At 40.6% G+C, this 15,141-nt stretch overlaps 2 protein-coding genes across 6 annotated transcripts in view; one reads left to right on the plus strand and one right to left on the minus strand.

Moving 5' to 3' along the window:
* HDHD2 (haloacid dehalogenase like hydrolase domain containing 2) overlaps positions 1 to 742 on the plus strand; it is an 11,247-nt gene extending 10,505 nt beyond the window's left edge. Inside the window, exon 6 of the mRNA XM_085322212.1 lies at positions 63 to 742. Within this exon, the coding sequence (XP_085178338.1) occupies positions 63 to 166 (104 nt within the window). The 3' untranslated portion in view covers positions 167 to 742. The remainder of the gene's footprint in view (positions 1 to 62) is intronic.
* A 1,075-nt stretch (positions 743 to 1,817) lies between these two features.
* The window catches only part of KATNAL2 (katanin catalytic subunit A1 like 2), a 30,896-nt gene continuing 17,572 nt past the window's right edge, over positions 1,818 to 15,141 (minus strand). For all 5 annotated transcript variants that reach the window (XM_085322207.1, XM_085322209.1, XM_085322208.1 and 2 more), the window contains 6 exons: positions 14,247 to 14,365; positions 11,772 to 11,863; positions 10,024 to 10,134; positions 4,118 to 4,280; positions 3,067 to 3,169; positions 1,818 to 2,852 (listed from right to left, as the gene is read on the minus strand). In XM_085322207.1, coding sequence (XP_085178333.1) covers positions 2,713 to 2,852; positions 3,067 to 3,169; positions 4,118 to 4,280; positions 10,024 to 10,134; positions 11,772 to 11,863; positions 14,247 to 14,365 — 728 coding nt within the window. In that variant the 3' untranslated portion in view covers positions 1,818 to 2,712. The remainder of the gene's footprint in view (positions 2,853 to 3,066; positions 3,170 to 4,117; positions 4,281 to 10,023; positions 10,135 to 11,771; positions 11,864 to 14,246; positions 14,366 to 15,141) is intronic.

Genomic DNA, 15,141 nt, shown 5'->3' on the forward strand with positions numbered 1-15,141 from the left:
ATCAAGCTTACAGGTCACCCAGAGCAGCTTTATAAATGTATCTTTTTGTTCCTCTGTTACAGGTAAATATCGACCAGCAGATGAAGACAAAATCAGTCCAGCTCCTTACTTAACCTGTGAGAATTTCCCAGAGGCTGTGGAACATATCCTAGAGCATCTGCTGTGAGAAAGGGAGTAGTCAGATTGAAGAAACTTCTGTTTCACTTAATTTCCGTTATTCTTGCTTCAAAAGTAAAGGCCACAGGATCAGTGCATGCTCCTGAAACCTAGCCCTGAGGAAAGAGGATTGGTCTGTGGCCACAGCATAGTCACGGCAAAGTCCTTTTCTTGTAGTGGTTGCATGAGGATGCGATTAGAGACCTGAGGCACTCAGCAGGTTAGACAGCATCAGGAAGGCTACAACCAATAGAGCTTGTGTTCATAATTGATTAGGGAACATGGCACACAGAGTTCTGCTTGTTTTTAGCTTTCAAAAAGTAACAGATTAAAACCCTGTCTTAAAAAAAAAAAGCATCAAATTCTTGTATCGAATTAGTGATACTGTAAAACCTACTGGAAATACTCAATTAAATAACGCACAAAGACTATCAGAGCCCTAGTCAACCTGTAGTAATAACAGCTAGGTCTGTTCTCGGGGTTTGTTTTCACTGAGTATGTCTCTGCTCTGTTGTAATTTAAAGGTAGAGATTATGCACATCTAGGGGTGACTTTTAAATTAAAATATCACCATTATTAATAATAACTACTGTTGATRTTTTTCTTCTCATTAGAAGAGACACTGGTTTTTGTTCTTCAAATTTTGTGTGAAATGAAAACTTACAGAATTTTAAGATATTTCAACTAGATGCTGTTACTAAAACAAATGGTACAGAAACAAAAATCTGGTATTAAATGGCTTAGAAACTATGAATGTTTGAAGTTGTTAGACTTCAGCAGGGTCCTATTAATGCTACAGTTGTAAAATTTCACTATTGTTGTTTTTTTTGTTTGTTTCTAATATTATGGGAAAAATGCTTTACAAGCCATGGGGACAGATTTGAGTTTTTRTGCAGTTGGTTAGTAGAGCTATAAAATGAAATTTAATTCTGTAGTATGTGTTGCTTTTCCTACACATGTTAAATACACCAATATGAACCAACTTTGTAATGATGGTAAATATATTTTCTAGTCCATTCACACACTGTACTAATCAAAGTCCTTTACATTTGTTCTACAGTGCTCCTGAGTGTTAAAATATTAGAATGTAATTATAYATTGCTGCAGTATTAACCTTACTGAAAATACAATTTTGTATTAATGAGCTCTGCTGATTCTTGTTAAGGAAAACCATCATGGTGAATGAGTGGGACACTCTCCATAAATGAAAGATTGTCTATCTGTAATCTCATCGGGTGGGTGGTTACTGAGATTTAATCTCTGTCAGTGACAAAACATATATGGACTGAGCAGGCTCTGCAGTAGAAATGCAAGAAACAACAGAAACCCCTGGACATAATAAGGGCCATCTTCAGATATTGTCTGTGTTGTATCCTGTAAAATGTAATAGTGCTAAGCACAGATCTTATGTGTAACAAGGTGAACATCATCTGTGTTAAAAGTGTGTGGTGGATCTATAGGCAAACTCATGTGAAGAAATTTCTTACCAAAAACTTTGGAAAATGTGAATGATGCTAGAAAAAAGACTGTCAGTTCTTCAGAGACGGTGATACTCAGAAAAACAACCGCCCCCCAAAAGACCGGGTAAGGAGAACACTAGCAGAAACGCAAAGAGGATAACTGCCTTGAGGGTGGGTAAAAGAAGGGAAGTAATGGGACCCTGAAGCCTGAGAAATGTTTATTAGTATATGGAGTTCAATAAAATCATTGTTTGAAGGACACGTAGCAGTCTTGCAGACTGGTTGCTTGGCCATGTTTATGAATAGAAAAGTCTCCAAACTGTCTATGATTTACCACTGCTACTGGCTACCCAGCCAGTTCCTAGCTGATTAGTGTAGATAATGCCAATTTTCCACAAAATCCCCAAATTCCTCTGATATGTTGCTGTTTCCACTTTGGGAATACCCAAAACCAACTGGAGAATAACAGACATAGCACATCAAGGCTTTTATCTCCGATTAAAATAGCAGCAACTAAATTTACAAGACACTAATAAGGTCCTGAATTACTTCATTAACACCTATGCAGCTCTCTGCTGGTAAAGCTACACTGGTTATAATGCTTTAGTGACCCTCAGAGTGGAAAAATTAGGCTAAACATCTAACTTCATGACAAGTTTTCTACTCCAGTCCTACCCCAAACCTGAAAACAACTGTAATGAATAGAGACTGAAAAACAATCACTTGATAAAGATTTATCATAAAATTAATGCTCGAGTGTTCATTAKATAGCAGCTGCTATTCTGCCATTATATTACATTACTTCTATGAAGAATATTTTAGAATGGTCATTGAAAATGACTAGTAAATAATAATAATAATAATAAGTAATAATAATAACCAAACCACTCCCCCCACTGCAAATTTGGAAGGTACAGATTTCCCCCTCGCACTCCTCATTGTGTTCTCCTTCCTGAAAACAGTAGCATTTCATTCTTTCTCACCATTCAACCCTTTGGAGGCAGAGATGCTATTTTGGATGGCAAAAATCTTGTAAGTGTTTGGTGTTTGTTTTTTTTTTGTTTGTTTGTTTGTTTTGTTTTGTTTTGTTTTGTTTTCAAACTGACTCAAATTCTCTCTGCCAGGCTGTGTACTTCTGGCTTAGATTCTTTGCTGATGGCTTGGTGTGGGCGATCACATCCAAGAAATCTGCTGTTGTGATTGTGTCTAATCGTATCATGGATAAGTTACTGTTACCTAAAGAGAGGAAAAAAAATCATTAAATACTGTAATTACTACTGAAAAAATATTAAGTCCGTGCCTAATGCAACATACTTGCAACTATTTATTTCTAAATGTGCAGTTTAAACTTTTCTAAGCAGATAACAGAGCTCCACCTGCTGGGGTTAACACTAATTCCTAGAGTTACAATACTGGATCAACATTTCCCGTAGAGGATTCTCAGTGGTACCTGGCTGATGATTTTCAAGAGCGTTGAAAATTTTTCTCACTGGCCTCATAGCTGCTTCCTTGCACACCAGTTTAATGTCTGAGCCAGAGTAGCCGTCTGTTTCCTATGACAAGATCAGAGTGACGCATTACAGCTCACAGGCTTACAAATCAGACAGAAATAGAATTTAAAAGCAYATATATTTTTGTATATATTTATGAGTTTGCAAGTTCATTTCTGAAATATGTATACACATGAATGTATACATGCGCACATATGTATCTATCTATCTTTCTACACACACACACCAACCATCATGTTGCTTGTTCTTGTCTTGAATGCCCACGGTACCTTGTAATAGCAAGCAAAATATTGGACATTACCTTTCTTAAGGGCAATTTTCCATAGGTCAAATAAAACTCACCTGTGTCCATTTCCCAGCTTGCCTCTTTATAAAATACTTCTAACATTTATGAAACAAAATCTGAGTATTGTCTCTGCAAACAGAAATAAAACAAGGGTCAAATGGCCCTTGTTAGCTGCAAGTTGTTTCGGAATAATTTAGGATGATAAAATGGTTAAATTTACAGTTTGAAGAAAGTCTCTGGAGCCTGATAGCCTCGTGAATCTCTTCGCTGTCGAAGTGCTTTTCTCCTGCAGCATTGGAGGTGTCACACACCTTCCTACACTATCAGCTGCTCATTACCCCGATGGACTGAAAGTGCCCCCAGCCTGACGGAAGGAGAGTGATAGTKTGTACTGCTGCTGTAAACCTCCCTGTATTTAAGGCTGAAAAGCTGGCCCAGCAGAGGGGACCAGAACTCACCACCTGGCCAGGTCTCCCCTTGGCTGGAGGCTCCAGCTGAGCCGCAGACCTTCCCCCCAGCTCTGCACGTGGCAGTTGCTGAGCGGAGAGAGGCGCTATCCCAACTCTCTGCTGCAGACCGCTCCCGCCACGACATACWCCCACCGCTGACATACATCACCCTCACCTACAGCGAGCACCCGCTCCGGAGACCACCTGCACCCGAGCGGTCAGTGCTGAACGGTACCTGCTTCAGTCCCGCCTCACCTGGCCCAGTAAACCGTAGTCCAAATCTGTCCTCAGCTCCACTCCTCCGCTGTTGCTCAGGGGGGGCAGCCAGTGCTGAATCATTGCCTGCCGTGCCTCTTTGCTTGGGAGGTCGACCAAAATCCTCTTCTCCAGGCGCCGCAGCATGGCAGAATCTAACTCCCTGCAAGCAACGAAGGAGAGGAAACATCTCAGCCCGTCGCTTCCCGGAGACGTGACTTTGACAGCAAGCTCCTTCCTGCAGTGACTGACATTTTGCACCCTCACCTGTGGTTGTGTCAACCTGCTTTTGAAAAGAGAGGATGAATTACCCGGTGTATTCCTGTTCAGCGTGTTAGCGAAGCTCTGGCTTGCGACAATGAGGCTTAACAGCAGCAGTCACCTCCCCTGGCTCTTGACTTACTTRTGGCATGTCCCCCGTCACTAACAACCTTTCAATTTGTCTTTGCTATTAAGGAGACTTACAGGAATACTTCTACTCACAGCCTCAGAAATAAATAGCAGGATTTGCTAATCCGTGGCTGTTAGTGCATTGATAGCGTCGGGGCTGCTTAAGAGACGCTTTCCAAGCGGTCCCGGGGCTGGAGCCTGCACGCCGAGCCTACGCCCCGCCAACCTCGGTGCGGCGTCCAGCGCAGAACGGGYGAAGAGCAGCGGCAGTCCCCGCTCCTCTGCTCACGCTGCAATAGCGCGCTGCCCGGGAGGCGTCGGCCCTGCAGGCAATATTTCCGGCTGTCCATCCTACTGCAGGGCTTCACTTTTGCAAAACTGCAAGCAGCGACATTGAAGGCTAAGAAATATTCTTGGCGTAGGGAGCTGCTCTGTAAATAAGCATGCTGATACATAGAAGTTACTCTGTTTATTCAGGAAGGTTACAGTGACCCTACTTGTTGGCTAAGGAAGAAAATAAAGACATAATATTTTTGTTATTTTAGGAGTGTTTAGGTTGTTTTCTACAATTGCTTTTTTTAGTGATCAAACACAAGGTTAAATGACAACGATAGCCAGAATAGAGTAAGCACTGAGCCAACAAAAATATCCGCTGAAGTAATAACCAGTAATAGCATTAAGAAATGCTCACAGAAAGAACACAAAAGGCTGTGCAGGACCTATAAAAGAGGGTCCTTTCAGAGCTCTTCCAGGATACCACCACAGGGCATCTTGTCATGTTGTCACTGCCAAATTTCATGAGGATAAACAAGGCAACTATTTTGATTTCCAGAATAAAGAATAGTAAATAATGCCTTAGGAAGAAATTAAGGCATGCCAGAACAATTCCAAAGATGAACCCAGAGACAGCAACAAGAGAAGACTGGTCCAGAATTAATCTCTGTCTGGCATGACGATCACGGCAGCGCTTAGAGGCACCAAGAAAGAGCGAGCTCCTCATCCGGGTACGGAGGGAGAAGAAAGCAGCTCTGCAATGGGAATAAAACTAAATGCACCGAGACACTAGGAACCATTCACTACATGGTTCAGGATCACTTTATTTCTTCATCAGCCAGGCCTTTCTTTTTATTTAATTAYGTTGAACCATTTCAACAAGGACTTTGTCAATAAAAAGGGCCTTGCTGATGAGCAGCAGGAACCTAGCCTAGGCAGCAAGGACTGGCGGGAAAGAAAGATCAATAGTTGCAGTGCAGCTTAGGACAGCATAAAGAGCTTTGTTTAGGCTTCTTTTTATTCATCTAAAAGCAGCTTGGCACTTTTTTTTTCCTTTTTTTGATTTTCAATAAATATCCAAGTTAAACAAATCTCTTAAAATCTAGCTGAATACCAAATGTTTGGAAGAACACAGGGTYGTGCTGTGAAGCCACAACCTTCAGAGCAGACAGGGACTAGGTATTTCCTAAACTTAATTAYACACACACATTTATATATGTATATATTTCCTTTTCTATATGCATATATAAAATGAAATATAATAAAATAATTCTACTCAGCCACAGKCCAAGGTCCTACAGTAGGACTCAGTGTAGTCTAATACACACAAAAATAAACGGCAAACATACTTGAGATCATCAGGTGGGAGTTCACACCCCACTGACATCTCTGGAGGCAGCATTCCCAAATTCCTCATGGCTGTGAATCTCAATGACAGCCTAAGATGCTTACGGATTTCATTGGCTTTCCATTCCCCCTGAAAMACGTTTCGAAGTATATTCTCAGCTACATTTCCAGAGTATCACTCTCTCTGCTAGGTACAGTTCTGCCCAACAATCTAGTCATGACACTCATGGGTTGGATTTGCTGAGGAAAGAGCGAAAATCCAACCACCTCAAAAAAAAAAAAATCCAGAAATGTAAGCCCTCAAGTATAAGACTTCCCAAAGTGAGATCTGGACTCTGACAATAGCTCAGCTCCTACCTTTGTCCCAGTACAGATTGCAAGATTCCTGTGGGAGCAATTCCTCTAAAACAGAAAATGTGTCATTTTGCATCTACCTTAGAAAAGCGGTGTCATTTTTTGACATTTCAAACAGGCAATTTTGCAGAAATTAGCACTTCAGAATTGCAAAATGATCYCAAAATCAAACATATAAGACATTCAAAACTGTATTCTGTAATTTTGGCATGATTTTCCATGAAGAGTTTATAAGTTGCATAAGAAAGATGCATAACAAGAGGACACATCCAGAAATCTCTTTTTCTACAGTAGCATTCAGAGGGATCTCAGCCTCATTCTTGCATTAACACACCTCCAATATCCCTAGCTCAAGCATCAGCCAGACTGTGACTCTGAGGCCAGCTGCTGTCTCTGAACTCTTCCTTGGTGGGTTCGGAACACCTGATTTTTCCTTTCAAACCAGCATGCAAGAGTAGAAAGACCTGGATCCTCTAAAGGCATTTAATCCCTTTTAGTACTGCCATGTTGCAGCATTACTTGTGAAGCTTAGCTACTCTGAAGATAATTTAAGCAAAAGACCATGAAACAGTGCAATGCATTGCTTAGAGTTTCTCTTTCTGAAAAAGTAACGATGCTATAACATAAACATTTTCTAGCATATTACTAACGAACCATAAAGAGAAGAATGGGTTATTAATGTATTAATTCTCCTTCAGTGTTAACTGTTCACATACCCAGTAGCAATTTATTTTTCAGCATTTTCACATAGATATTGTAACACAAAATAGGGTAGATTTTGCACTGATTTAAATTCATGAGATTGGACAAGGCATAAATCCCCCCAAACTGACACACACATTCTGCTATTCCAGCTACAAAAGCCAGTGACGGCTTTCTGCTTACGCTGCTAGGCCAGGGTAGGAACTGGCCTAACTCGTACACCTAATTTGAGTTTCCTGTTGGCCCATTTCTCCAGGTTGCTTCCATCCCTCAGGACAACTACTTGGTCTATCAACTACTCCTTCCAGTTCTGCACCATCTGCAAACTTGCTGAGGGTGCGCTCTGACCCATCAGCCAGCTCATCAGTGAGGATGGAAACAGTACCGGCCCCAGTATCAGTCCCTGGGGTACTCTGAATGACTCTGTTCTTTCTCTGTTGACCGTCTCTTAGCAGGGGAAACCTGTCTTTAGGTGCCAAAACGCTATGATGTGAACATCCCCCAGTGTTCATGAAAGATGCTGCACTGAGGTAAGAAACCCCTTCGTTCATCCTACTGTACCACCCACCCATGGKGCCAAGGTGACTCGGGAACACGCGTCCTGCTGCGTCTCCGTAAGGACTTGGGCTTCTCAGTGCCCACAGCAAGTTTTGAAAGAGGCCAAGCTCACAGGTTGCAGGGTTTCATTGAAAATGTTACCTTTTTGCCTCAGCTCTGAGGTAGCAAAAAATCACGTCCGGTGTTTAATTCTCTTCACTTGTTCCCTTGGCCTCTCAGCCAGGGATCAACTGGGGAGAGGAATACAGTATTACCACAAACTTTGTGGAAGAACATTAAGTGKCATGTAACAATTGAGAAGTGCATCTGTACGTTAATTTAGGTGTATGTATGCACGTGGGTATTCAGGAATGAACAAGATTTGCAGCTAAGTTTTAAGTACTGCCACTTGAAATGCTGCTGAGCCACAGCTCACGCAAGGTCACCCCTGTGAACACCGGCCGAGCTGAGACAAAAGCTTCCATTTGGTTCCACCAAGCACTTCCCAAGCCACGACTCGAAGTTCCCTGGAAACACGACTGCTGTCTTCTTTTCAGACACCTAGCTCAACCCCTTCTACACTGGAGAGGTTATTTGGCCCACTTAGGTCTGAAGGCCTTCAGGGGCACTAAAGTAAAGACCTCAGTGCTATGACGACCAGCAGACTGTAAAACATTAGCCAGTCAGAGAGCCTACCCCAAATTCCCACAGCAGTAGACACACTGTATTTCTCTACTTCAGTCATAATCCAGCGTGGGGAAGGAGCATGGCCAAATAACCTTTCCAATGCCTATCTCACCTCTTTCTTGCAGAYATCTGTCCCTAAGACCTTCTCTCACCTAACAGATAATTTCCACCAATTACGTTGTTGAGGTTCTCCCTCTCTGCTTTCAGGCCACAGTTTTCTCTGTAAGAAAAGATGTTTCATCCCAGAGGCAAGCAGTCTAAGGCAGGACAGTCCACGGACTAGTTCCAGATCTATAAAAGTTAACTTCAGAAACAAGCCAATTATCAGCATGCTTCAATCCTCTATAGAGGTGCTAGCTCCTACTCTGGAAAACGATTACTAGTGTACAGCTCAAAAAGTGCTGAGAACAACTGTGCTTGCCCMAAAGCCTTTATTTTCTCCATACTCTATCTGCAAACATTTGATAATAGCTCATATGAAAAAAAAAAAAATACCACACCAGGTCAGAAGAGTGGTCCAGCCAGATCAACATGCTCTCTTCTGACAGTGGCAATAGAAGAGACTATTCAAGGAGTACACGAGCTGAACGTCTTCTTCCATCTGTTGTAGTATAACAATTGTGGATGTTGGGGAAGTACAAATATTACATCTCTGCTTAGTCCTCCCAACATCCTTATTTGGACTGTTGTCCAGGAATTTGCCTAACGCCTCTTCTGAACTGCTGATACTGCCTGTCTCCACAAYTTCCTGTGCCTGGCAAGTCCAGAAGCTCAAATATTTACTTTTCCATTTAAACTGATCTTCTGCTAGTTTCAACGAGTGTCCCTTACTTCCAAGTATTGTGGAATCCAGAAAACAACAGTTCTGTGTTTGGCTTACCCACTGATTTTGTGTTTTATTAATCTAAACGTATCTTCCTTCTTTCCAAACTGAAGAGTCCCCGTCTTTTTAGTCTCTCCTCACGAGGCAGCTGCCTCTGTATCTCTGTACCTTCTCGGTYTCCACTGCATCCTTCTTAAGGCAGAGCGACCAGAACTGCACGCCATCCTCAGGAGGTGGGTTCAGCAAGGTGTCAGATAGCAGCAAAATGGCACTGCCTGTCTTGCTCTTGGTACCTGTCCTACCCATTTTGAGACCTGACACGATGAAGGATTTTAGCTCCCATTATAAACCACTTAACCTTGTTTTCTAAAATACGTTAAAGAAACTGAAAAATTTCATCCATATCTTTTAAAAGTCATTTTTGGTACCAATAAAAATCCATCTTTCCTATTTATGGAGTATCCTTCTAAGCACTAGATGTTTTAAGCACCTTATAGTTCCAGGCTGAAACCCTTCTTAGCTTAAACATAGTAAATAACTTGGCTATGAAATAAAGTATTCCATTTTAAATATTAGCAGCTAGTAGCACCAGCATATGCTGAGTTTACTGTGGATTACTGTCATGTGGCACAAATAGCAAGAATTGTAGCGTTTAAAAGTAAAAGCTCCAAATTAATCTTTAAATGCTTTAACCAAATATCAAGGCTTTTTCAGCAAAATTCTAAATAAAATCTTTATCTGTGCTTAGAAGCTCAAGCAAATGTATTCAAAATGTACTCTCTGGATCTCTTACCATGGCAGATTGGAAGCTGCTAAAACAAATACAAGATCATCAGATCGGGCCAAGCCATCCATCTGCACCAGTAATTCTGTTTTCATCCGCCGACTTCCTTCATGTTCACCACTACCAAGATGCAGAGAAATATTATTTGCTCAGTGTATTAAAGTAATCATCTTTATTTATACAGTGTCATTCACAGCAACTGAGCCSTCATCACAGTTTTGTCCCAGTTCAAAGCATGATTAAGCTCCATTAGCTAACATCTAAGCATTAAAATCAAGCTTTCTAATGATTACTTAAATGGACTCTTTTCAGTGCATTAAAGTGAGGAGAGTTCACTATTAGTGAACCCAAAGAAAATATGTGTTTAGTTTCTTTTTTTCCTTCGTATTAATCTTTATGCAGAGTCCATGTTTACTGGAAAGCAGCTTTGCTTGACTGATCTATGTAGGAGAATTTTTRTAATGTAACAGTTGGCATTAAACAATTAAGATATCTACCTATCCACTTGCACTTTTCTGTGAGTGAATTTTAAGTGGTCACAAGAAGGCACATCTACTGCTGCATTCGATAGATCACAAAATGCTATACCAGAAGTGAACAGAAAAATACGCAGTATAGAAAAACTGAAAAATAGGGCAGAGCTCTCTCTGAAACAACGCAAAAAAGATCCTTCCTCAAGAAAAAAAAAAAAAAAGAAAAAAAAGAAACTTAAGGACTTTCTTCGGGAAAGTGCTAAGAATTTTAGCCCCGATCCAGGAAATCAATTCTGTGGGAAACCTGTTTGGACTTTAGGTCCCAGACACAGAGTTTCTGGTACCTTGTRGACTGAATCCAGAAAAAATATCATGGTCTTAAATGGTAAAAACTGCAGTTCAGGTTTAAGGGTTTATTTCTGCAAAGGCATCTACAGATGCCTTTGTCAATACTTAATATYGATGTATTATAGTAACCCACATAGTCTTAGATACAAACCATGCCTAAAATAGATAATCTAGTGATATTAATGAGAGCTTTAAAAAGATATATGAAGGCAAAATTTGGCCCATAATTTATGGCTATTAAATGACAAGTATTACAAATTGTACATTCACTATATGGCAYATTCTATTTATATATCTTTGAGCATGTAATTTACAATACATAAAATTCACTGTTAAGGGCTGCTGATGGGTATACCAATTTCTTTATACTTCTGTTTCTCCCCCATACTCAATCTTTCCAATCCGCTTTTTAAGCTATAAACTGTCTGCACCACAGATGGAAATAATAATATTCTGTCATTCCTGCAAGTTCTGACAGCGCCATCAAAATTTGTCGCATTAATGAAAACCCGATTATACCGTGCACCTTTCCCTGCTCTGCCTGGGCCTGTCCAAAGCATCACAAAATCATCAGCTTCTTTCTTGCCTCTAACAAGTCCTCTGTTGTTTCTCCCCACTGCCTCTACTACCACTTCAAATATATTATTTTAAAATACAACAGYGTTGGTTATACAGTCTTGCACCTCTCTCCTGCTCACAATCTTTTTTAGACTTTTTTTAGTCTTTTTCAGACTGTATTGACAAGTCTTCCAGGGGGCCCAACACGCTCTTGCAGAAGTTCACAGAGCAGCTTCAGGCTCTAGTTTAGCTAAGATTTGTTTCTAACAGGTCGGCGGTGTGATCTATCAGCCCCTGAACAAACCCGCTATCGAAAAGATGTGGGAATAAGGGGGCAGCGGATCCCCTAAAGCCACAGGAAGCGATTTCATCGGTTACCCAGTAACGGTGCCTCTTTGACTCATAACTGACTCCAGCTCATCCAAGAAAATTGTGGAAGGAGCATGGTAGCGGGCAAGCTCAAATAACACCTGTTAGAGAGAAGAGTAAAAGCGACAGAAAAGATTAACAGGAAAACTAACACAAAAAGGCATTAAGRGTCACAAAAAGACACAAAAGACAAATAACACCACCCACGCTCCAGAACTTCTAGGACAAAAAGGGATATACACCAGGAAAAGGCTCCGGGTTGGCTGAGGATCCGCTCGGATTCTGAAAGGTTTATGAAGGAGAGATAAAGAACCCAGGCACGTAATCCTGTCGTTATATGCAAATCTTTCTGTCTAAATCCTATCAGAGTACCCCRAGAATAATGGGATAGAAGAAAATGATCCATCAGAGGATTCTGGGAACTCCTGAATTGTTATCGGAGATTAAATATCCTCCTCCTTTTGTCGTTGCTCCATTTGTAGCTTTTTTTTAAATAAGGATTTGAGAAAAAAAAAGTCACTGAACCATAATGAAGGAAAATGGACTGATTCTCTTGGTAAGAATTAAGCAGTTCTTTTGTTTTGCCTGGTGAAAACCAGGCAAATATAAACTTTTGAAATAATCAGGGCTATATTAAAAAATGGAATATTAAGCTGACTCAAAATGTGGGTCTGCCATTTCAAAAAAAGAAGTTTTATCTGTTTTTGCTGTAAATGTGAAGAGACTTAAATTAATAAGACCATACAATCTACTGTTCTTCAGTGAAGTGCCCTTTGACTTTCTAAATAAATATCACTGACAGCATCTATTAACCCAGCACCTTTAATCTGAACACTTAACCTCCTAAACACACACATTTAAAAAGGTATATATGTTTTTTCTATATTTTGTGTTGGAAGCACAGGGTTTAAATTATTTGCCTAGAGTCACAAGTAGTCTATGATCAGCATTGTAATTAGTACTGTTTGAGGTAGCAGAAGTTCACGATTAAGCAGAACGCTGCATTATAAAATAAYTTTGCCACATGAGTAGCTTTTCCAAGATGGTAGCTGAAACAAAAATTGGGTGCTATGGTATCAGTTTCGTTTGTACATCTCCTATCATTGCTCTCATGTAAGAGATGTTGACAGTTTGCAGTTTACAATTTTATTACAAATTGAAAATAGCAATTCACCCTAATGCAGCTAAGAACTGAGGAAAAAAAGCACGAGCAGGCCTTCTTCCAAATGAGCACAAATGCGGCGTATACTTGACACAACTTCAGAAGACCCCCGCACCAGCCTCACATCATTTCAGCATGTAACTTCGTGGAATACTTCTCTTAGAGCTGTCCAGAGCCACAATCCTATTTCATTTCTGGATTCTGCCAAGAACTTAACCAAGGGTGAAATACCACAGATTCAATATCAATGCAAATGCTGTGGCATGTTCACAAAATCCTTTTGGGCCATGCTGTGACACAAAGCAGACTGTCCCATCCCTTATCCTGACAGCAGGGAAACTTCTAGGAAGTTACTGAGACAGATGCCAGGAGGATCAATAATACAGGAGGTGAATGTATCTTGTGTGAGAAGAAAAATGTGCCATTTGAAAGGACAAAGGCCACATGAAGAAAAATTACATCGCAGACATTGCCTAAATTTGAAGGGATATTTTAAAGTATCAACAATGCTTGTAATACCATTTGCCAAGTGCAATCTATCGTGATTACTCATTTTCAAGAGCTTCGTATCTCTCTGAAGTATATCCTAACAGATGAGCGTAAAGGAAAGCTAAAAGCCCATTGATTTTTCTTCCACTGAAATGGTGGCAATTATTCAGAAATTCAGAGGAGCACTTCGGGATGAGGATGCTATGCCTTAATTCCCTTGCACAATGACCTGGACTTCTGTATGACAGTGGAATCACACAAGCTACTTGCCAGTCTACATGCCCAAATGCATTTACCTACTTGCCAGCCAACCACCTACCTTAGAACAGCATTATGGCTGTGTTTGACTAAGATCTTTSTGAGAAGGGAATTCTTTACCAATTCCGTGTCCTGTAGACTACAAATAACAGTGAATTTGGAAACTTACCTAATAGGCACATTTTCATAGGGAGCCTGTGAGCCAATCCTTGCAGAAAGGATGTAAAGCACTTCAAAGGGGTCACTAAGCAAACGTCATTTTATTCAGGAATTCTGCTTGCCCATCTCTTATCAGTGGGTCAAAAATCTTTGCTGGCTTTGGGGTATCTGCTTCACCTTGCATTATAGAATTAGAATTCCACTGTGAGCATCCAGCATGATATTTCTGCAGAAGTGATGTTACTCCAGTTTTAAGAACTAGATACAGAGTCACATGCTTTATTGAAGATAGCAAAGAATGTAAGTATTGGAGGAATACCTGTTTTCCAGTTCTCTGTTCAGCTCATCTAGAAACTCTAGACCTTTAAGTGGGAACATGATGTTTGTTAAAGTATAATGAAAAAGRGAATTCTTACCCGGACAAGTTTTTCTGAATCACCTCTCCATTTGCTGACAATAGTGGATGCTGATATGTTGAAAAAGGTTGTATTGCATTCCGTGGCAACAGCCTTAGCAAGCAAAGTTTTTCCAGTACCTACAAACAACAACGTTGAAGAAATTCACTCTCCAAAGAAGTACAATGCAAWTGTTTCAATAGGAGAATAAATAGGTGAAGTCTTTCCAGGATGAGAAACTCAACAGCACTGCAAATGCAGCGACAAATGTGTTCTCCTAATTCCGAAGTAGTATRTGCTGAAATGGTCAGAGTCCTTGTGTGGAGAGCACAACAAAGCATTCGCAGCAGCAAATGAAGTTTACTGCAGTGGCACCCTTTGCAGCCTGTCTCAGGCAGTACTTGTGGGCTGTGCCCTCCTTCCCCTCCCTGCCCCATTAGCGCTGTGCCAGTGCTTCGTTCCTTGTGTCCAAGCGGAGCGGAGCGAGTGAGGAGGCCGTGCTGCCATGGAAAACACTCAGCTAGCACAAAGGACAAGAGGCACCATCCCATTTCCAAAACAATCTCCAAATGCACAAGAAAAAGCAATGACATTTTCCTAAGGAAAGTGAGTTTGAGTCAGATTTATTCACATTCTAGAAGATCGAGTCAAGCCAAACTTGATTAATGTGGTCCAAGCTGAGTAACAATAGAAATTTAACATGAATTCTCACTCCTCTGAATGGCTAATGTGTCATGTTTTTTGGAAAATTCAGGTGCAGAAATAATCTAGGACTGTGTGAAAGGTAAATGGACAGTTTGAGAGCAATGAGAGACAGACATAATCATCTAAAATCGTCTCCTTTTATTTCAAATTATAGAATATTTACTAGCGTTACTTTAATATATTTGATTAGCACCAATARTTTATTTGTAGG

This window comes from Rhea americana, unplaced genomic scaffold, assembly GCF_003343005.1.
Source record: "Rhea americana isolate MKP2758 unplaced genomic scaffold, rheAme1 scaffold_75, whole genome shotgun sequence".
In the NCBI taxonomy this organism is placed as follows: Eukaryota; Metazoa; Chordata; class Aves; order Rheiformes; family Rheidae; genus Rhea; species Rhea americana.